This window comes from Jatropha curcas, chromosome 1, assembly GCF_041381405.1.
Source record: "Jatropha curcas cultivar XTBG-Jc1 chromosome 1, XTBG_Jcur_1.0, whole genome shotgun sequence".
NCBI lineage: Eukaryota > Viridiplantae > Streptophyta > Magnoliopsida > Malpighiales > Euphorbiaceae > Jatropha > Jatropha curcas.
The window spans coordinates 26,239,561-26,262,616 of record NC_143151.1 but is presented as its reverse complement, the minus strand read 5'-3'; the positions used below and the strand labels follow the sequence as shown (position 1 = coordinate 26,262,616).

The 23,056-nt window shown below is 32.8% G+C and overlaps 3 protein-coding genes across 7 annotated transcripts; 1 reads left to right on the top strand and 2 right to left on the bottom strand.

The window, feature by feature from the left end:
• Nucleotides 1-3,812: 3,812 nt before the first annotated feature.
• LOC105641788 (basic leucine zipper 23) lies at nucleotides 3,813-7,609 on the top strand. Of its 5 annotated transcripts, none has more exons than XR_016322507.1 (4): nucleotides 3,813-3,947; nucleotides 4,439-5,353; nucleotides 6,666-6,793; nucleotides 7,248-7,609. XR_016322507.1 is itself a non-coding variant. In XM_012226387.4 (3 exons), exons 2-3 carry the CDS (start codon nucleotides 4,555-4,557, stop codon nucleotides 7,301-7,303), a joined length of 855 nt encoding a protein of 284 aa, XP_012081777.1. In that variant the 5' UTR covers nucleotides 3,813-3,947; nucleotides 4,439-4,554; the 3' UTR covers nucleotides 7,304-7,609. The 5 variants fall into 5 exon arrangements, 3 of the variants coding, with proteins under 3 accessions (XP_012081777.1, XP_020538023.1, XP_020538022.1); XR_016322506.1 differs by having other exon boundaries at nucleotides 6,666-6,798; XM_012226387.4 differs by lacking the exon at nucleotides 6,666-6,793.
• A 1,124-nt stretch (nucleotides 7,610-8,733) lies between these two features.
• LOC105641789 (WD-40 repeat-containing protein MSI3) lies at nucleotides 8,734-13,735 on the bottom strand. The gene is made up of 6 exons (XM_012226389.4): nucleotides 13,205-13,735; nucleotides 11,744-12,067; nucleotides 11,496-11,639; nucleotides 10,747-10,871; nucleotides 9,809-9,904; nucleotides 8,734-9,130 (listed from the first exon to the last, which is right to left on the bottom strand). Exons 1-6 carry the CDS (start codon nucleotides 13,523-13,525, stop codon nucleotides 8,914-8,916), a joined length of 1,227 nt encoding a protein of 408 aa, XP_012081779.1. The 5' UTR covers nucleotides 13,526-13,735; the 3' UTR covers nucleotides 8,734-8,913.
• A 4,306-nt stretch (nucleotides 13,736-18,041) lies between these two features.
• LOC105641790 (heavy metal-associated isoprenylated plant protein 26) lies at nucleotides 18,042-19,825 on the bottom strand. The gene is made up of 2 exons (XM_012226391.4): nucleotides 19,564-19,825; nucleotides 18,042-18,615 (listed from the first exon to the last, which is right to left on the bottom strand). The coding sequence occupies exons 1-2, from the start codon at nucleotides 19,642-19,644 to the stop codon at nucleotides 18,232-18,234; spliced, it is 465 nt and encodes a 154-aa protein (XP_012081781.1). The 5' UTR covers nucleotides 19,645-19,825; the 3' UTR covers nucleotides 18,042-18,231.
• Between the last annotated feature and the right edge of the window lie 3,231 nt (nucleotides 19,826-23,056).

The window sequence follows — 23,056 nt, the reverse complement described above, 5'->3', positions numbered from 1 at the left end:
GGCTTCTATAAACTTTCTTCTCAATAGGATCATAACACCTATAGCCAAACTCATCTTGACCGTAGCCAATGAAGATACACTGTCTTGTCTTGGCATCTAGCTTGGACCTTTCATCTTTAGGAACATGAACAAAACATTTGCACCCAAATACCCGTAGATGATCATATGAAGGCTTCTTACCATACCAAAAACCATCAGGAACATCATTATTCAAAGGAACGGTAGGAGTAAGATTGATGACATGTGCAACTGCATACAATGCCTCACCCCAAAAAGAATTAGGTAGTTTTGCATCTGAAAGCGTACATCTAACTCTCTCCATCAAGGTTCTGTTCATCCTTTCTGCCAAGCCATTCAACTGTGGAGTCTTAGGAGGTGTCTTCTGATGTCTGATACCATGCTCTCGACAATAAGAATCAAATGGCCCACAATATTCACCTCCATTATCAGTACGAACACATTTCAACTTTTTACCTGTTTCTCTCTCAGCATAAGTGTGAAATTCTCTAAATGCACCGAGTACCTGATCCTTTGACTTTAACACACGAACCCAAAGCTTTCTTGAGTGATCATCAATAAAAGTCACAAAGTACTGTGCACCACCAAATGACTTATCCTTCAAAGGACCACATACATCTGAGTGTACTAGCTCTAACAACTCTTCTTTTCTAGAAGGAGGATGATGTTTAAAGGAGACTCGTTTCTGTTTTCCAGCCAAACAATGCTCACAAGTGTCTAACTCTCCACCTTGCAAACCAGAAAGCAAATTCTTCTTAGCTAGAATATTCAGACCCTTTTCACTGATGTGACTCAATCTCTTGTGCCATAATTCTGTTGAACTATCATTTTCAACTGCATTCACAAGATCTGTAGGGATAGTAGTCAGTAGCCAATACAAACCTGAACCTCTAAACCCTTTAGCCACAACCAAAGAGCCTTTATAAACAATGCCATGATTAAACAAATTGGTGCCATATCCATCATTATATAAAGCGTCACAGGATATCAAATTCAACCTCACATCTGGCGCATGTTTAACATTCTTAAGTATCAACTTCATACCAAGGTTGGTCACCACAGTTACATTGCCAATGCCCACTACTTTGGATACAGATCCATTTCCCATCCGTAAAGTTTCAAAATCACCAGGAGTGTAAGATGTGAAGAATTCTTTCTTTGTAGCAACATGGTGTGCAGCTCCACTATCAAGTACCCAAAGAACCTATTGCTGGCAACATTAATCATACTTCCATCATGAACAACAGCCAAATCAACTGAAGTAGCAACACTGACACGATCACCATTTTCATCATTGCCATTCTTTTCTTGCTTGCCTTTATTGGTTTTGTTATCCTTTTTCCACTTGTAACAGTACCGTTTGATATGCCCAGATTTACCACAATAATGACATTCAAGGCTCTTATACCTTGACTTTGATTTACTCCTACTCTTGCTTCTACTGTTGTGATCATGACTTCTACTATTGCTTCTCCCCCTGTTTTCAGTAACCAAAATATCTGACTGTGATGTGGAAGCGCCGTGAGTTCTCCTTCTTACTTCTTCATTCAGAACACCACTCTTCACATACTGCATAGTTACAACACCATCAGGAGCAGAATTTGCCAAAGATACCCTAAAGTTTTCCCAAGAGTCAGGAAGTGTATTCAACAACCAAAGTCCCATAATGTCCTCATCAAACTTGACACCCATATTGGATAACTGATCAAAGATACCCTGAAATTCATTTACATGGTCAAGTACTGAGCTCCCTTCTTTGTACTGCAGGCGTATGGCTTGCTTAAGTAAGAACAACTTGTTGTTACCAGTTTTAGAAGCATACAAAGATTCTAGCTTTTCCCACAAAGTTTTGGCATTTGTATCATTAACAATATGATTATATACATTATCCTCAACCCATTGCCTAAGAAAACCACATACTTTCTGATGCTCAAACTCCCATTCTTCATCAGACTTAGACTCAGGCTTACTAGTCGCAAATACAGGCAAATGTAGTTTCTTTAAAAACAAAAGGTCTTTCATCTTTCCTTTCCAAGTGTGATAGTTTGTGCCATCCAAACAAATCATTTTACTCATATTTACCTCCATAATTCAAACAAGCAAAAAATGCTCAATCAACAAAATAACTGCAGCTCTGATACCACTGTGATGGGAAGTAACACAAAATCTGACCTCACAACAAAAACTTCCCCACTTGAATGAATCTATTAGGAGTAACAATGAGCAACAAATTCAAGCAACACAAGCTGTCCCAAATCATACACAATCAAAAATAACATTCACCACATGAACACAAATCTTTTTACGTGGAAAACTCCTCCGGTGTGAAGGATAAAAACCACGGGACCTCTCCTCCGGTCCAAGGAAATAAAGTTCACTATCACAAATATTGTCTTACAACTTACAGCAAGCTACAACCATCAAAATATGTAGCTATACCACAAACAACCACAAATAAATGTGTGGGAACACAATAGAGTGATCACAAAACACAGCTGCTGTTCTCAATACATTTAAAAATGTTCTACTCATCCAAAAATTAAACTGATCAGCCAGAATCAAGAGTTGGATGTTAGGAACAAGCTCACCAAAAATCAGCTCAATCCGACAAAGGATGACTGTCGAAAACGCTGAAGAAGATGAAGCTATGCAGAGCTAGAAGCAGAACAGGACAGCTTCGGATTCAGACCCAGAACTCAATCTCTGAACCTCCAAATGAAAGTCCCTACGGTGAGAATCAAGAACAGAGAGCAAAGAACAACATATCCAAAAATCACAACGATCCAACGGTTGAAACTCCAGGAATCTCCAGAACACGGTGGCTGGTGCTGGATGGGGCTGTGCAGAAAAACCCTCTCCTCTCCTCTGTTTTTCTCACACGATTTCTGGTTGTGTGTCGATCAAATGAGAGCCAAAAAATATTAGAAATATGGCTGTTAGTTGAGGGGCATAATTGTAAAACAATAATTAGTTAGTGGACTTCAAAATATGGGCTTTTACCACATAGGAAGGGAACCCAAACCCAACAAAACCAAATATTCATTTTTAAATATTTAAATCATCTAGAGGTAGTCCTATCTTTTGACTTTAGGTATGATATAATTGCGACAGTCTTACCATTATCCAAACTAAAAATATAAAAAAAATGAATTTAAAAACTTTCACTAGCTACTTAGAATCATATGTATTCTACATTATTGTTTGTATTAATGTATTTTTCATATTTAATATAGTATTAGTCTTTTTTTTCTTCTTGTTAATTATATGAACGAGGAAATTTATTATGTTTGGAACCATCAAACCAAATGAAACTGCTACTAAAAATCAATTTGATTTGGTTTAAATTTCCTATCATGTGAAAATTATTGATTAAAAGAAATGTATTCTCTATCTTAATAGTTTGTCTAAGATTACAACAGCTGTATATATAGTGACAAGGAGAGATAAATAAATAAATAAATTTCTTAGGAATATTAAGATAAAATTATTTTTAAAAATGAAAAATATAAATTCAGTTTAGTGACACGTACTTAGAATTAAATTTATTTCATGTCTTTATAATACCGAGATAGGATAAAAAATGTAAAAACACCAAAAATAAAATTTGTGTAGTGTATGAAGAAAAGAAATCGAAGTTGAATTGATAGACCACGACATGGCCAAAGTCAAGGTAAACACAACAGTATGATCTTAATAGATCACGGCCATGATATGGCCCCACCAGAGTGGTTCAACTGTAGTGGACCTGTAGTACATAAATTCTCTCATATATTTTTATTAATTTACAAATGAGTGCCTCAAGTACGTATAAATTGAAAACACAGACACGTCCTGTTTCTTGACTAAATAATGAGAAAGGGGAGAGAGTTTCTTTCTCTCTTTTTCGTGGAATCTGTCTCTTAAGAAGAATCAAAAATCGCTCTTTTCTGGTACGCTTATTTTCACTTGCCTTTTGTTTTCATCTCGAATATTTGATGTGTCTTCTCTTTTTCTTGGTTCTTTTTAAAATTCTATCTCTTTATTTCGTTGTTTTTAACTTTTTTTTTTTTTTTTTGTATTTGAATAGTTTCTCGTTTTCTGTCTAGGGTTCGAATTTTGAGTCTTTAGTGCTGATCTTTCGTGGATTCTAACATTCTGTCTTGATTTTGTTTCTCATTTTATGCTATAACCTCAATTTGATAGAATTATTCTCTTAATTAACAGATTTTTGTATTTTCTTTTCAAGGTAAGGTTGGTTCTTGTACTTGATGATTGATCCTATTATCCTGGAATTGGTTGTTTAATCAGTTGTTTTATGTTCTTTTCTTTGAATTAACATCTGGGTTGTGATTGAATTGCTGAAATTTGTGTTCTTTAGCACTTAGCTTTTAGGGTTTAGATTAAGTTACTGATAGGCTTAATCAAAATTTTCTATTTGCAGCTTATAAGTGGTGAAACCACTGTTTCCCATCTGGCTAGGGTCGCAAATTGGGTAAAAAAACCCAGTTTTCCTCTGCTTCTCTAGCTTTTGCATGTTCCTCTTTGTTTTTGGCTAAAATGGACGATGGTGAGGTAGATTTTTCACAGCAAGAAGTGTTTTCTAACACGAACATTGGTGACATTCAGCCCAATTGCTCTATGGATAATTTCTTTGAGGAACTATTCAAGGATAGTCATGCCTGTACTCACACACATACTTGCAACCCTCCTGGTCCTGATTTTTCTCATACGCATACTTGCTTTCATGTGCACACCAAAATTGTTTCTGCACCTTCGGATGATAAGACTGCAACTGATGATACTGCGGAGTCTACTGAAAAGAAGTCAAAGAAACGCCCATTAGGCAATAGAGAGGCCGTCAGGAAGTATAGGGAGAAGAAGAAGGCAAGGGCTGCATCTTTGGAGGATGAAGTTGTGAAATTAAGGGCTTTGAATCAGCAGTTACTTAAGAGGCTGCAGGGACAAGCTGCATTGGAAGCTGAGGTTGCTAGGCTCAAGTGTTTGCTTGTGGACATAAGGGGCAGGATTGAAGGGGAGATTGGATCTTTTCCATATCAGAAATCCACTAATGATGTGAGCTTGGCCAATCCAAATTTGCCTGGTGCTTATGTGATGAATCCATGTAATATGCAATGTAATGGTCAGGTTTATTGCCTGCATCCATCAATGGATGGAAAGAGTGGGGAAAGCAGTGAAGGTATTGCCTTAAATGGGCAAGGATATAGTGGTTGTGAGTTTGATAATCTTCAATGCCTAGCAAGTCAAAACACAGGCGTGAAGGATCTCTCTGGTTGTGGACTTGGGACTGTGTTAACAAATGGCAATGGCAATTCTTCTGGCACAAATAAGAGGAAAGGTGAACATTAGAGTACTTATCTGTGTTTATCTGTATGGTGTTTTCTATTTATGTTACTATTTTTAGCCATTTGTCATGGTTGCTGTATAAAAATGCTAGTTGGGGGAAGATTGTTATTTTGTTTAAATAAGGCATTACCTGATCCTTTTCAATCACACATGTATAGCTCTTGTATTGATGGTTTATAGTAATTTTTAGAGTTTTGTTGCCCTTCTTTATAGCAAACTTTTGTTTTAAGATAAAAGAAACCAGTGTTAGCAACAGGTGGTAAATAATCTAAACGGGAAAACCTGATGCTTCAGTATAGCATTGACGCTGACAAGGTAGAGGCACTTTGTTGGCATATTGAAGATATAAGTCGCAAAAGAGATATCTGAGATCTCTCCGTAGAATCTTCCTATAGGGGAGTTTGTTATGCATATTTCTTCTCAATTCATCGCATTCTTAATTTGGAATGCTGTTAAGAATATCACATTAATTCGTTTCATATTTTACATTTTTTCCTGCTAACCATTTTTGCCTCTTAGTTTGTCTGATATATTCTCTTTCAAATTGTCCTTTATCTGCTTGACAATTTTCTCCATTAGGCATTCCCATAGTCCAACAAGACTTTGGCATAAATATTATTGTGTATGCAATATATTTTAATTGCTTTCTCATAGGATAATCAGCCTGAGAATATTTGTCCTTTATCTGCTTGACAATTTTCTCCATTAGGTATTCCCATATTCCAACAAGACTTTGGCATAAATATTATAGTGTATGCAATATATTTTAATTGCTTTCTCATAGGATAATCAGCCTGAGAATATGAGCCTGAGTCCTTGTAGAATCTCATGAGCGCTAGGCATTAAGTGTTCATGTTCTCAAGCATATTGAAATTGTGTTGATGTGCTTTCCCTTTCTGTTTAGAACCTGAACTTTTACATCTGTGGTCTGATAACCTATTAGCTATAGGGCAGTAATGTTATCTGATGAACATCTGTGCTATGATTAGATCTATGTAGCAAAAAAGGTTTGCACTAGACTTAGGAAATTGGTTATCCTTTATGTGAGATACATTATGATGCTTCTTCCATGAGAAAGACGAGAGTAACAGGAGGGTCCTTCTTTTAGAGAGAACAAAAGAAGAGAAGGAGAGAGAGAGAGAGAGAAGATAAGGGACTGGTGGGAAACAGGGTGAGATAGGAGTTATGATTCTTTGAACAGCATTAACTAGTATGTCCTTTTTGAGACAACCATCTTCCTTTTAGAATTTTGAGCAACTTGCTGCTATTGTTTCCTTGACTGATCTTTTATTTTTATCCGTTAGGTGGGGCTCGTGCAGCAACAGGAGGTTGAATAGCTGTTTGTGAGGGTATTCTTCTTTTTCATGAGGGTGCATATTGCCTTCTAGCCATGTTGAGCTGCTGAATCTACTTCCTCGTGTTGCTTTCTTAGGTTTGGTTAGTTTATTTTTTTCCTCCTCATTTCTTCTTTTTTTTTCTAAGTTTCTCGCTTGTCAGTACTATCCATGCTGAACTAAGCTTTAGCTAGCGGGTTCATTAGTTTGAGGTCCTTAGTCTGAAAAATGCTTTGTAAAGGAGACACTTGATGGATCTGTAGCTAGTGTAAGTGATGAGCAGAGACCAGCAATATGGTTTTCTGAGAAGTTAAACATGACAAAGTTTTACTTATTCCTTCCTTTTATCCTTTAAAGGTATTTGGTTAATAATTGCCATCGCTGGTTGCTCATGTTCTTTGTAGTTGGCTATTAGTTTTTTTTCTTTTTTCTTTTTCATGTGATTTTATTTTTTAATTTTATTTTGCCATTGTCCTTTTAATGTTTGAGTGGGTTCTTATGAAGATCTTCTTTCCTTCTAAGCAAAATGAATTCTTCATTGCTCAATTACAGAATTTAGGGAAGGGCCCCAGGTTTTATCTATGAACCGGACAGATAGTTGTTCGTAAGTGAGGCAATGTGAAATTTGTGCTGGGTCTGGGACCTCACCAACAACCATGTTTGAGCCAGAAACAGCAAGGCATGGAGGATATTGTTTATGGTGTATTTGTTTCTGCTCTGTGGTTATTTTTTTCTCAAAATTTTGTTCAGATGGCTAACTTGTTGATCTGTTCTAAATGTTAGACAGAAAAAAAATACTAACCTCAGCTGCATATCATTTTTGTATTGTCGTTTTGGCCAAATAGAAAAGAGGATAGGATATTGTTTAGTTAACAATTTTTCAAGTAGATTGAGCATATTTTTGTTATGACAAATTTATTTTTGAAAGTGATCCACAACCATGCTGAGAAATCGAGCCCTGTATTACGGTTGAATATCTTGGGGTACATTTTGCTCCATTGAAACCTTTGAAGCTGCAGATTGCAGATCATAGGGAAAGGGTCTTTCTGCTTGTTGGAGAACATGGGCTGTTCGTTACCTTCCTGGAGGTGAAAATATAAGTTCTCTTAGGCACACTGAAGTAGACGTCAATTTGCAGACTAGGCCTGAGTTTTTGTGCGTAATGACTCCGTTTTTGAGTTCATGCTCTTGTAGGAAATACTTAAAAGAAGGTCCTTGAGAGTTCTCTCTCTGTAGCACCTGTCAATACTTTTCAATGGCTCTTTTAATGATTCTTTTGTAGGATGAGGGAAATAATTTCCTTGTGCATGCTGCTGATATTTATAAGCAGATACGTCAATAAACCATAATTGTCAGAAGACGCTGATAAAGACTGAGGAGGATAGTATTTTCCTGTAGGTCCAACCAATTAGGAGTAGTAATGACTTTGAATTTCAGTTGTTGGGGTATCACATCATGTTTGGGACCAGCTGATTTAAGGCAAGGGCGGATTCTGTTGAGAAATCAAATTTCCTACGCTCAGAATTTTATTTACCCCAAATTGGAGATATTGATCCACTTGCCTCCTCTGTCTTTTATTTCAAATTGTACCGGAACATTTTACAGACTGTTTTGGTGGAGATTTTTTAGGTAAGAAAAGGTAATTTTAAGTTTTTAGATTGTTTGGGAACAAGGTTTGGAAGAAAGCAAGCCCTCTTTGGAGACCTTTAAAATTTCATATTTTGAGAAAACATAAAATAATATCATATTTGGCTAGTCCATATGGTTTCATTTTGGCAGCAAAAACCATTTCGTCACAAATCATTTTGGCAGCAAAATAATATCATATATATATATATATATATAATGAGTTTTGAAATATTGTTTAGCTGTTTCGAAATTTATATAACCGTAATGTGAAATTCATCGAAGTAAATTTTCACAACTGTTAACCAACATGTCAATAGAAAAGTTTTCCTAACAGCAATTCGAATGGGAATTTGAGAACACATCTTTAGTCACAAATTGCAATTCCAAAAAGCATGTCAAGAGGCCGATATAACACGTAAATGATTTTCTACTTACATTTTTACTAATATAGTTGTTTATGCATCACTCAGATAGATTGCATTAAGTACAAAATCTCATCACGTTTGTCACAAACATAATCATGATGGTGACCAATACAGCTACAAAGGAAACATTAGCTTTTAACTCATCTTAGAATTACAGAAGGTCATCACTCTTCAGCAGCCAGCATATCATAATCATCGTGATAAATGCCTTCGTCCATTTGCCATACCTGAAGGCTGTTGTCATCTGCTACACTTGAAATGACCCAGGGCTCATTCTTGTTCCATGAAAAATCTGAGATCTTAGCCTTGTGACCTCCATGGGAGAAAAGAAGCTCAGGGGGGCCGTCGTCTGCATCTAACTCTAATTGCTCATCTCCAATCCTGAAGTCATCATAATATCAGTCAAATTAAATGAAACTTCGCTCCTAGGAGTCAAGTCATCATGTGAGAACTTGTTTCAAAAGTTTCACGTTATTTGAAATATCAAAAGAACCAAATTAACAAAAATAGAGTTTAAGCACATCACATCCTCATCAAGAACATAATGCCGTGCACAAAATTTGTAATTTATGTTTGTTTAAATACATAATAGATATTTGTGACATATATGATGGTCCAAAGCTATATATCACTAGTATAATTTGCTTGCTGAACTATAATATATTCATGGGCATTATCAACAGCTAGTTCCAACAAGATACTACAGTAAACTCAGTAGTTGTTTGGAGGATAGAACCTTCTCTCTCTCCTCTATGGACAAAGGGAAGAGAAAAACTTTGGTGTTACAGCAAGTTGCTTTAAGCAGTCAGATTCAGAACTCAAACTTGCTCAAACCCCAGCCTTTGCAACCAAAGCAGTTGCCCATTTGATTAAAGGACTGGAATTGCTATAAATAGTAGCTTAATTGGCAAACAATTCTAAAATATCTACTATTTTCCTTTATTGGTAATCAGTGGGAAATAAATAAAAGACAAAGCAATTCGATATGGTAAGAACAAAGAAACAGCAGAAATACTTTATGGACATATTTATCAATGTCTAAAGTCTAAACTGAAATACCTGTTCAGATCCCAAACATTCAACCTTCTGTCATCAGCTGTAGATGCTAGCACTGTTTCATGATTAGGATCCCACTCCACTTGAAAGACCTCTTCGCTGTAAAAGTAATTAAAAAAAAAAAAATCCACAATGAAGATGTGGTTTACTCATTAGCATGTGCATTACACATCAACATTTTGTTCTTCTTTTGGTTTGTTGATAAAAACACAAGTAACTTCAATATATTTCAAAAATAAAATGATCTAGTGCCAAATTGGGACGATAAATGCAAGCATCAACTGTTCCATAGTGGTTATTTAGCAGATAGTCGCATTATGGGCCATCTGAAGATAATTACTTGGGAATCTTAAGTGGAAATAATGTTATTCTGTTCCACCTCATTATGGACTGTTACTCTTGCCACTGTTATTATTTAGCTGCGAAACCTGATACTGTGATTATCACAACCATGATCCCAACTGCGCTTATAATTTTAAACCCTAGATGCAAGCTGTATATGTAATGACGAAGACCAAATCACAAAATTTCAGTACACGTGAGAAACAATAGTTATAATACTTGTCTTATTGTCTTAACTAGTAACGTAAGTAATAAAAGGCTTCATTTTATGGCATAAAAAAACTTGTGAAATAGACATCTTGCATTGCAAGCAAGCAAAATCCATCATGAGAGCAGGAGAAAATAAAATAGGAGATTCAAAAATCAGTGACATGCTTGAATAATCTACTTCTAATTCCATGTTGTAGAGTAGTCATCATGCTTTTCTAACATAGACAGGCAGAAGCTCATCAAAAAGAAAGTAATTGTGCATAAAGCCACTAGTGAAAGCAGTTTTAGTCGAGGATCTGAAAAAGGCAAATCCCCTATCGGAATGCAGAATAGCAGACACAAAACATGGTAGTAAAACCTAATATCCATATGAGAGGCAAATAACATACGTGTGACCACTTAAAACATGCAGCGGCACAGTCAGCTTCCTCATATCAAACAGACCGACAGTAGCATCTGAAGATGCCGTAGCAAGAATCCATTCATTAAAGGCATTGAATGAAAGATAATTAACCTGAGACCAAGAAAGCAAAATGTTATCAGAAAAGCAAGATTTGAAGGTTACAGAGAATATGCAATGAATACAGATATAGTTTGCATAGCATCACCATATGCAGTACTGCAGTTAAAGAAACACTTCTTAACAAAACTATTTAGAATGCAAATCTGGGCATTTGGCAAACAGCTCCAGATAATTGAGCATAAGGCATGCATATGTAAAAGCAGAAACATAAATTATGTCTAATTGTACACACACTTTACTTGATTATTCCTACCCTCTTCAAACAATGAGTTAGTACTAACCTGACATTGTTAGCCAATGCTTCTGACATTCTTACTTAGACAACATCTAAACATGCAGATATCTTGTAATATGTCTTGCTTATTTAATAAAATATAAAATAAATATCCCTGAAAAAAATGATAAGGAATTGTGGAGTTAATTAATGCACAAGGCAGTAAACATTCTTCAATTAGATGATTGATAAATTGAATAGTTAGTTGAGGTAGACTGCTGACTATGTAAAGCAAATGCAATGTGACGTCCCAGATCAGCAGTAACAATCAATACTTTTTGAAACAAAAAATATTAGGCAGAAATTAATTGACAAGTTAAACTACTTCAAGATTGACCAACCTCTTTTTCATGAGCTTTAACAGAATGTTGGGGTCGATTGGTGCGCAAGTCCCATATCATTAACCGACAATCATCACTGACGGAACCAAATAAATTCTCATTCTTCAAGTGCCATGACACGTCTTCAACCACATTTTCATGAACCTAAAGAAAAATTCCCAACAACAACCAATCAAACATCTAATGTACTGCAATTAAAAAGTTTAACATAATGTACCAAGAAAGAAAGTGTAAAGTCGTATGATCACCTCATATACATGCATTGCCTCAAGTACTTTATCTTGTGCAATGGCAGACAAATCCCACAAGCATATTCTATTATCATGTGAACCACTCACAAGAAATCCCTGCTTAAAGGGACTCCAGCATAGCCCATACCCTTCTTTATCATGACCCCTCAACCTTAAATCCGGATCACAACCATCCTGTTGTTGTTTCTCAGCCTGTTTGGTAGAATCAAACACATAAACCTCACAACCACTTGTCTTCGCAGCAACAATAGCTGAATTCTGAGGCATACATCGTGCCCGATTCACCTCTCCGTCAACAAGTATCTTCTGAGTTATTTCCACCTACCAGTATGCAAAAACACTTTCAGCTAGAAATTTCTCTGAAAGATAAGAATTTATAGAATACTTCTTGAAAATGGTACTTAAGTAAAAAATAGGGAGACAGTAACTTAATAAATTGAACATCATCATAATCATTTAAAGAATAAGTAATACCAACAATTAGGAATTAATAATATCAGCATAATCATTGGCAAACACATTTTATTTAATAATCACATGTAAAAAAAAAAAAATCTTTTGAAGGTACAAGCCCCATATAGCACATTACAAACTATTAATCCAGATCAAGAATAACAACCTCACTCCTTAAAGTTTTTAAAGAACTTGCAACAACAACTAAGCCTTAATCCCAAGCTAGTTGGGGTCAGCTACATCTATCTTTTTCTTATATTTTGTTTGGTTTGCATCAGTTCTTTTGGAAGACCAAGCATATCTAGACCTTTCTTAATCAAAATTCACATATAACTTAACAATCATATAATATTTATCATGAATGTGAGGTCAGAGCCTAAAACTAAAATTAACTTCTTGTTGCAAATATCCACTTGTAGTATAAGATTGATATAGTTTTTCTACTATGTGTACATTTCCATAGCACATTTGTCAAGTATAGCGACAAAAGCATTTAAGACGAATTGGGACAGTAGCCCTAACAGTCCAATGCTTGCCTTATAGTTCAAGAGGTTAGAGGTTCAAATCCCTGAAGCCCCCTTTAACCTTTGAAGATTTCCTCTTTGCAAGAGCATTCAAGCCAGAAGTCCCTTGTGAAATAACTATAAAAGGAACCATTTTTTGCTAGTAATTTTTTCATTAAAAGTTGACATGAACAAACTATTATTGGATAATAAGTATAAGAAATTACATCGTATTTAGTAATTCACCAGAAAAATATTTCTGCTTGTAATTTCAACAAATACTAAATCCCCAAAACACAATTCGAAAACAACACCAGAAAATCACCAAATACTCTGTTTAGGAATATAATTTCCACATTATTGGCCATCACCTTGAACTTAACAAAACAATTAATCAGCCGCAGAATATTCGTTTTCAGCTAGTACTATTATCAAATACCTAATAGCCACAAAACAAAATACAAAAATTTAAAACACAGATCCAAGCCAAATAATATATCACCTTTGGAATCACAGAATTTTCAGGTCTGCCATCGAACTTAGCCTCAGCATTACGGGCGGGCAAAACGGCGTCGGCAATCATGAGAAAATTGGGGAAATCATCGGATGTATGGGTTCCAAGAACAAGCCGATGAACGGCGAAAGATGGATCGGTCGGGTGAGGCACCGGAGCCGATAGTGGGACCCATTGGACGGTGAGAGACGGCCACTCAAGAGGATGAGAAATCACGAGGTCATAGAGAAACGGCGTGTTCTTTTTCCATACTGAGAATTCTTCTTCTACCTGTTCTGGTGTTTGCTCTTGTTCTTCTTCTGCTGCCATTCTATGTTATTGGAAAATAATAAAGAGGGAAATTAGAAAGAAGTGAGGCTTTGTGATTTATGTTGATTACTCTGTTGCGTAGAGGAGTTTCCAGTTCCCGGTTTTAGCGTTTGGCGGGGTTCGCTTTCCCGCCAAAATGGTGATGACTAAAGAAAGTGGGCCGGAGAAGCAAATCGCTTAGGTTAGGGCTCACTTCAGCGGCTGCAGACTTAGAGGCCGTTAGATTTAGCTATTTGTATATACTCCCACCGTTTCACTGATTGATAACATTTCAAATTAAACAGAAAATATTAAATCACGATGAAAAAATTTATAATTGATTAAATTACCTTTTTATTAATTTTAAAATTTTAAAATATTTTATTATTCAAAAATAGGAAAAACTTTACATTAAAGATCCTTACTGATCTAGATCAATAGCCTCACCCAATTTAGCATCTCAATATTAAGTGAACAAATTTATGTTAGAACCATAAAAATAAAAAAAAAATAAAAAAAACAGTATTACCTCTGTTTTATAATACTTGTCATATTTAAAATTTCATATTCTTTAAAAAAATCATTAAATTTGTCTAAATTACAATAAATTATTGAGAAAATTGACTATAATACCCTTAATTTAAAACTATTTTTTTATGAAAATCATTAAATTGAAATAATAATTATTGATCATATATAAAGGGTAAAGATGAAAAAAAGACATTAATTTTTCCTGAAATCATAAATATGACAATTATTTTGGAACAAACCATTTTTTCAAATGTAACAAGTATTATAGAACAAAAGTAGTACATAATAAATAAATGAGAATGACTTGTCTAGACTAAATTTATGACTCTACCTATAAACGAAACCAATGAAAAAATTGCTTTTTATCTATGAAATGGAGTACCTATCATCATATTTGGAGAAAAATGGGTAAAGTAGGAAAAACTTTTTAAAAATCTTTATTTTCATTAATGTAATCCATTCATAAATCCGATCCAGAGTCTTTAGAAAACTTTTATCCTAAAGAAAATTAAGAAGATCTTTCAAATAGAGGAATTGATTTGCCTAGATTCGGTCTATAGGTTTATTCATGGACAAAATTAATGAAAAATAATATTTTATCAAAGTAAATGTATTCTTATCATATATTAGGAAAAAAATATAGAATAAAAATGGAAATAATATTTTAAAAAATTATATTTTTATTGATTTGGTTAATAGATAGCACATACACCAGTTCAAGGTAAATCTAGCCCTCAAATATAAAGATAAGCAAACGAAATAGCACTTGCCAAAGAATGGCTATCATGTTTGCTTGTCGATAAATCCACATTTGTCGATAAAATTATAAAGCAAAATTTTAGAGTTTAGGGGGAGGGGGGTTGGCTTCCCCTAGTCCCCCTCCCTCCGTCTGGTTTCGATCAATTCCGAACTTCTGTAAGAACTAGAACTTATGCACTTTAGGAGACCTAGGTAAATATCAAAGAACCAACTTTAAGTACATATCAAAGAATTGCCAAGCTCTTTCTTAAAAATCACACCATATCAAGGTTTGGTCATTACATTTCACTCGGCCTTATAAAGGTTTGGTCAAATGAACAAGATTGCTAGATGGGACAACTGCATTTTAGTTGAATATATTGAGCATCCTCTATTTCTTTCAACAAATGCAAAAAAGAATTATTAACATTTAAATTGAGTAAAGACCAATAAGGTCTCCACTACATCTTCTGTATCACCACATACAGGATAATTTCCATTAATATCTACACTTTTTTTTTTTTTTTTTTGTTATTTCTAATATCCCTCCAAATAAAATTATTGATTTTAGGTGGGATCTAACACTTTCATAAAGAAGAATAATCACCATCAAAATGATAACTATGGACTAGATTAAGAAGTTTTTGTCACAGTGTAATATAATTTTTTATAGTGTTCGGTAACATAGCGTTTGACCTATCTTTTAGAAATTAAGGTAACGTTTTATAAAAAGTTAACCGATGTAACGTTTAGCTTTTAGCGTTTTAAGTTAACAATTAAACGCTATTAAAACAGCTATAACAACCAAAACAGTTAATTTTACCGAATAGACCATAGGCAATTGAGCATTATTTAAGCACATAATGTTTGAAGCAAAAGAGTTGATGTACTAAGTGGAAAACGTGGTTAACTATCGACTAACAAGGAAATTATAAAAAGAGCAAGATGAGCTTGATCAATCCCCGACAAGTTCTCTGATAAATGAAACCAAACAAATCAAGTATGTGACAAGTCAATTAAGCAATCAATCAATTTATTTTCTAAAATCCTTGTCTTTACTTTTTCGAAAAGCCCCAGCAATTTACATTTCTTGTAATCACAGTTGTACATTTCAACATAAGCAACCAACTTTTTTTACATTTCATGAAATCAAGCTCCTTTTTCTACATATGCTTGCTTAAATTTATGTTTTATCATATATTCATAGATCCAAACCTAATATAAAAAGTCAGATTAATACGCATTTACTTTTACCGTTCTTATATTACACACACTTGATACACCCATAAATTCCGCATTCAAGTTGTTAGCCAGCTAAAATTGTTATTGTCAAAAAAAAAAAAAAAAAAAAAAAAAGACCAACAATCTTCGGAAACCCGAAGAAATTAAAGTATTTGAAGAAATTAGAAGTTTTCTACTTAATGGAAGGATATGTAAGTGTTTGAAGAAAATTAGAAGACTTGTGCTCAAAGGAAGCAATTCAATGTTGAAGAGTTTAAAATCTTAAGTTAGAATGTCCTCAAAAGAAAGGTATCTGTACTTATGCAAAAACTTTTTTTATGTCTACAACAAAGTTTCAAAATTGTTTTAAGATTCTAGCAGCAAAATTAGATGATATGATAAGTTGAGTTATTGTGTAATTTTGTATAGATTTGGTGCAACTCATAGGTCGGAGGTTATTGACTTAAAATACTCAATCTATATCAATGGGTCAATGTTTTTTTAACCTAACCTAACACAATAACTAAATGGTGAACGCTCAAGGTATAAATGGGTTGAGTACGGGTTAGATATGAACCTACGGATAAAAAAAAATTGTAAATAATATAAACTCGGCAAACTTTTCATCTAACCTGAGGTTGTAGGAAAAAAAAGTTCTTGATATCTCTACCATAGAATAGGAATCTAAAATGACAATACTTTTTTAAGGCAAGGACCTTAAAAGTGAACTTTTTTTTCTTGGCAATAATGAGCCGAAGTAGTATCTGCGGTGAATCCATATATAATACCTACCACTAGTTAAAAGGTTGCTCCAAAAAAAACAAGAGGAAGAAAATTTAGAAGAAGACATAAGCCTATGACATCTAAATATGATCATTTGAAGAAGGAACAATCAGATGCGATTTGTTCTAAATATAATGAATAAGGTAATATTATTTACTATTAATGAATATTGAGATGAATAGTTTGATACTCTTTTCTCTTAAATGAAATCAAGGGTTTGATCGTCATATATGAAGTAAATACTTACTGAAGTACTTTACTCAGTTGGTAGACTCGGTAAAGTCATATTATTTATATGTCCAAAATTGAAAAAGAAACATAAGGGCTACATGAAGCAATGGTGAAACTTCGTCATCTAACGGTGAGAAGGTATTTTTACCTGTAATAAGAGTTCAAGGTAAATTCTGAATCTGTAATGAGAGCTAACTTTTAAAGATCAAACCTTATCTATTGTTCCACAATCAGCTGAGCCAAGTGGTCAGTCTAAACCCGCTACAAGACATTATTGAACTACTATACTGAATCCTGAATGCCCCACACTACACTTCGAGCATGCTTTAGCATTAAACGACATAGTGAAAGTAGCTATTTATATATGGACCACCTAAAATACAAGAACCAAATCTTGCCACTTTTTCAATTCGAGATATTCAATTGCTCAATGAAGCCATCTATCATCAATCAAATGTGAAAAGAAAAAGACTCTTTAGCATTTCCTGTCATCATTTTCTAACTATTATTCTTTTGTCTCCTTGTCTTTTTTTCTTCTAAGTGTGCATTTGATCATTGCATTGCCAAATAATTCCATAATCACTATCGTTTAAATAATTTGAAACTTGAAGCTTACTTTATTTTGGATATGGAATTATTTTTGTTTTAAATTAATAATGTTATATCTGCTAATCAAAATTGATCTAATAGCTTTCTTATACTTTTATAAAAATGTAAAAAGTAAAAAATTTCAAGCCCGAATCCCTTAATTACAATAATTTTTATCAATTTACTGAGTTAGGATTGATTTTGTTAGCGTAGCTCACATTCTTATTTCTACATGCGGAAACCTGTTGATCAATTTTTCATGATAGTCTTATGAAAAAACAAACAAAGAAAGATTTTTTTTTTATAATTACATATTAATTAATTTAAAGGTCCAAAAATAACATCACTAATAAGTAGTAATAACCCTTAGAGGTCCTTTAATACCAGTATACAAAAAAAAAAAAAAAATTCAAATTTAATGTTTTGTCTATACAATTAACAACTATTAAACCAAACTTAATAATTTGATTCCTTTTTCCCCTTTACCAAAGAGAGTTAATGATTATACAGAAAGCTTATAAAACAAACTAAAATAATTGCACAATACCCCCACATAAAAGCAAAAATTACCAAACTTACAAACCCCTAATTAAAAACCAAAAATAATAACACCCAATAATACAATCTAAAATTAATTACATAATAGCACATGCTTGTGGGTTCTCATCACTAAAAGCAGTAGTGTACCGAACTTCAGTGGAGCTAGCACGTGCGAGATTCGACACTTGTGGGTCCTCTGCCCTTCGCACGTACCCAGATGGTGCCTTCTTGTCATACACACCAGGGGCATATGGGTGGGCCACTACATCATACGGCACGTATGGCCATAGCTCTGCCTTTTTACCCGTCCGATGAGCCACGCGTGCCACTACCTTGGAGGGGTCCACATATCCAACGACTGTGACTTTATTTGCTTTACGCTCCACATCCACTTGTTTTACACCTTTCATTCCTTCCAATGCTCTTTTAACCTTACGCTCGCATCCTTCGCAGTCTATTCGAACCTTGATCTCCACCGTCTAATCATTTGAAAAATGTCAAAACACATACAATCAGAATCCAGTGAATGCAAATGCATGAGAAGACAATAATGGCCAGACCAAAATTCATTATATTGACACTTTATGGACATTCTAGTGGATCAAAATGTCCTTTAGTAGTGCTATAAGCACAGAATCTATATGCTCATCATAACCACTTTTGACTACTTCTTTTCTTTAATTTCTTGTATTTGTTCAATTAAGTTGTCGATCTTTAATCATAAGCAGCTTTCTTGGATTATCCTTTTTATATTTGCTTAAAATATATATATATATATATATATATATATATTTTTTTTTTTTTTTTTTTTTTTTTGAATTCTAATTCAGTTCTAACAATATTTTTAAATTTCTCAAATTTCACATATTAATTGTTATTTTTGATTTGCATATAAAATAACTATTTCACATGATAAAATATTTATTATTTACTTATTAGAAAAAAATAATTTTTGCACATTTAAATTTAAAATTAAAATAATCAACTGCTTATTTCTCTAAGTTTCATAGTATTACATGAAGCAGTCAAGTTAATGATATCCATACAAATGCATCAAAATAAAATTTAAATATAAGTTTTGGTTAGCAAAGATTTTACACATAAAAATTCATTAATTTTAATCCCATAAAAAAAAAAAAGGAAAAAAGAAACTACTACTTCCAAAACTACATCCAAAAACTTTAAAAACTTAATTTGATAATAGTAACAAACTGCAAATAGGTTAGATCTGAGATGAACTTGAATATTTAAAAAGCATTTTTGAGAAAAAAAAAAAAGAGAGAGAGATAACATAAATTTCTTTCTTTCTTTTTGGTAAGAACGAACAAAGCCAAGAGCAGAAAATTAATCTGAGCTCCAAAAAGAGGAATATATATTTTATAAAAGAAGAGGAAAATGAAAGAAGCTAATCAAAAGCACATATATACCTGCAATTGCTTGCGTTTCTTGAGCTTGGATCTGCCATGAGAGCAGTCGAAGATATGAGAGAAATGATCGAGAGCACCCATTGATTACCTCTACTTCAATACAAGCTTTGATTTTGATTTTGATGTAAATGACTACAATACAAATCAAAGGCACAAGAACCAAGAGTTGTGTATAAAAAGCAGATAAGAAGAAGAGCTTTCCGCTTTTAGGTTTTGAGTTTAGAACTTAAGAAGTGAAAAATATACCGCCAGCTACGAAGTGTGTGACAGGCATGAGTCTCCAAGACAAATCCGCCCCTTATATAATAAGGAAGGAGCTCCAGCTAAGGACTTTTTGGTCTTCTGCTTTCGAATCTGGGTCGTCCGATTCATAAGTTATTGTCTCCAGATCTAGGTTGACGCCACGTGTTCCTGTTAGATTTGGCATTTTTATAATCGAGTTTAGAGAATCCATAATTGACGAGGCTATCCATGCACCGACTGGTCGGTCCCGCAGGGAAATATTTTGGCGCGAGATGGGAGGTGAGACCCACTCTTTACGACCCTGATATTCAGTTATGGAGTTATGATATTTTTGATTTTTTCTGGCGCCGGTGGGACCTGTGCTCTATGTTGGGGTCCACACTTTGGATGGAAGCAGTTCTGTGAGTAAGTACGCGTATGGCTTGGTTGGTTTGTGGACCCTTTCTTTCGGAATTTGACTAAAGGCGATCGAGTGTCCGCCATCTCTTATCATCCTGTGCTAGAACTTAGAGCTCGTTTGGATTAATTTGTCAATTCTATTAATTCTCATTAATAATAAAACTTAAACTAATTTATTTAGAAAATAAATAAAATTAAACTAAACTTTATTATTTTAACTTTGTAACGTCTTTAACTTTTATTTTAATTTTTTAAACACTTTAACGAAAAAAATTATATATATTAAATACTATAATTTGCAAAAATCATTTTATTGAATACTTAAGTTATAAAATTAGATTCATTAATTATCTATTAGATATTTTGAAAAAAAATTTAAAATTATTATTTCAAAAAGTTATGCTAACTACACTTTAAATTAATATTTTTACATGTAAAATTCAAAAACCCGAAAATTTATTGTTATTTTATTAGTAAGAAAATGTATGTATTATTATTAATATTTAAAAATTCAAGTGTAAAATAAATCATTCATAAAATTTAGGACGCGACAAAATTAAAATTATAAAATTTACAGGTGAATTTACGTGTTTGACCAATTTATTTTCAAAAAACCCTTTACATCTATGGAATTCATAAAACATAAAATTTATATTTTGCAACGTTTTCCAGGGTAGAGGAGCATAACCAAAAAACTTTGTCTGGAAGGAGAAGAATAGAACAGCAAAGTTACAAAAATGTTACATTATATAGTATATAATATAAAGTTTAAATATCACAAATAAAAAGTATTAAACATAGTTCAAAAAAATATATGTAGTTGATTTTCGAAATATCATTTCATTTTCTACATTGAATCAAAATCATTTATTATTTTTCTCTCAAAATAAAACATTTATTAATTTGTTTTTGTAAATTTTTTGATAAGTTTTTATTATAAATTTCAATTTTGTTAATTGTGTTTCTTTCAAAAATTAATAATCAATTATATTTCTTAGCAAAGTAAAATTTAATTAGTTTAAATTTTTATCGATATTTTACTCTTATATATTTGAATAAAGTAATTTAATTAATATTTAATTAGTTTAAATTTGAGGGTATTAATGAAAATTTTGAAAGGATTGATATTTAAGGGATCAATAACAGTAATAAAAAATGGTGCCACTCGTATGCATATAGAAATTTTCTAACAGGCTTATACATGTATTGGTCGAAAACCGCGTTTTTTACGTGGATATTTAAATATTATTTTATAAATTATTTGGAATTGATTTTAAAAAATAGCATAGCATCAGAATAGAATTTTATTGAGAAAATTATTAAATATGAGAGCTACCTAATTTGTTAATCATGCACACATTAATTATTTTTTATTAGTGTTAAATAAATATTGAAAAATTTTTCTATGTTTTTTTATCTTTGTATCATTTCATTATTTTTAAAAATGTAAATCAATAAATTTAACTTTATGAATAAATAGTTAATAATTTTTTATTCACATAATAAACGATGAATGCTCTTACTATAAGGATCTGACCATCTTGAAGTCCAGTTTTAATAATATAAGTAGTATATATCAAAAGATATTTTATATATTAATTTTATATATCAAAATCATTTTAATTTTGAAGTCTTTTCACATATGATTTTTATATATTAATCTTAGTTAATTATAAGAAGTTTACCATATTACATAAGAATTCACCATTCAAAATATATATCAGTTGATTTCTAGTAATGTAGGCAGTTTTCGTACCGTTGAGATACATTAAAAAAAATTACAATGATAAGATGTGTTTTCTTAAGTATTATAGGCAAAAGCCATGCATGATATGACCTAGAGGTGTCAAAATAGATTGGCGTGTCAAGTTCGACAACCTAACACGTGACACGATTAGCGTCAACATTATCATGATCAATTTAATAATTGTATTAAATTTATCGATATGAACACAACACGAAAATTAGACAGGTGATACAAACACGATATGTTTAACCCGCCTAATATCATAAATAGGTTATATAAGTGGGTTGTGTTGATCATATACAATCCGTGTAATCACTTAATATCATAAACAGGTTAAAAGGGTCGTGTTGACCTGTATACGACTTACTCAACATGCTTATAATATTTTTAAAATTTAACCTATTTAACTCCAATCATATTTAAAAATAAATTTTTAACATAACATGCGTAAATTCTTTAAGATTCATAAGTAAAATAAAAAGTAATACAACAATAAAATTTAAATAGGTTTTAATTGGAATATTTATATATAACACTAAAATTACTTCTTTACTCTTAAATAACACTCGTCTAACCCACGTGTCAATCCGTGACACGACACGTTTATATTCATATTATAAATGGGTAACTCATTTATGAAATGAACCCGTTTAACCTCAACCTTAACCCATTTATTTCGCGTGTTATACGAATCGTGTTCGCGTGTCATAACCCATTTTGACACCACTAATATGACCTGTATAAAAAAATATACACACACTATTAATGCATTCATTTTGACATCCTAGTATGACTTGTATGAAAAATGCACACACGCTATTAATATATTTTGAGAATTTAACTAACTATATTGAAATAATAAATTAAGTATTTTTTTTAATTTTATGCTTATGATTTATTATAAATAATTATTTATTTAATTGAATAGTAATGTTTATACTTATTTAGTGTAGTGTGTCCTAAGCATGTGGATGTCCTATTTTTTTAGAAATTGTGCATAGCGTACGTTCTCGTATCTTATATCTCGTGTCCCGTGTTTGTGCAACTTAGTTCTTGGCATATGAATTCCATTCACCAAGCTAATCAACCAATATTTTTTTTATT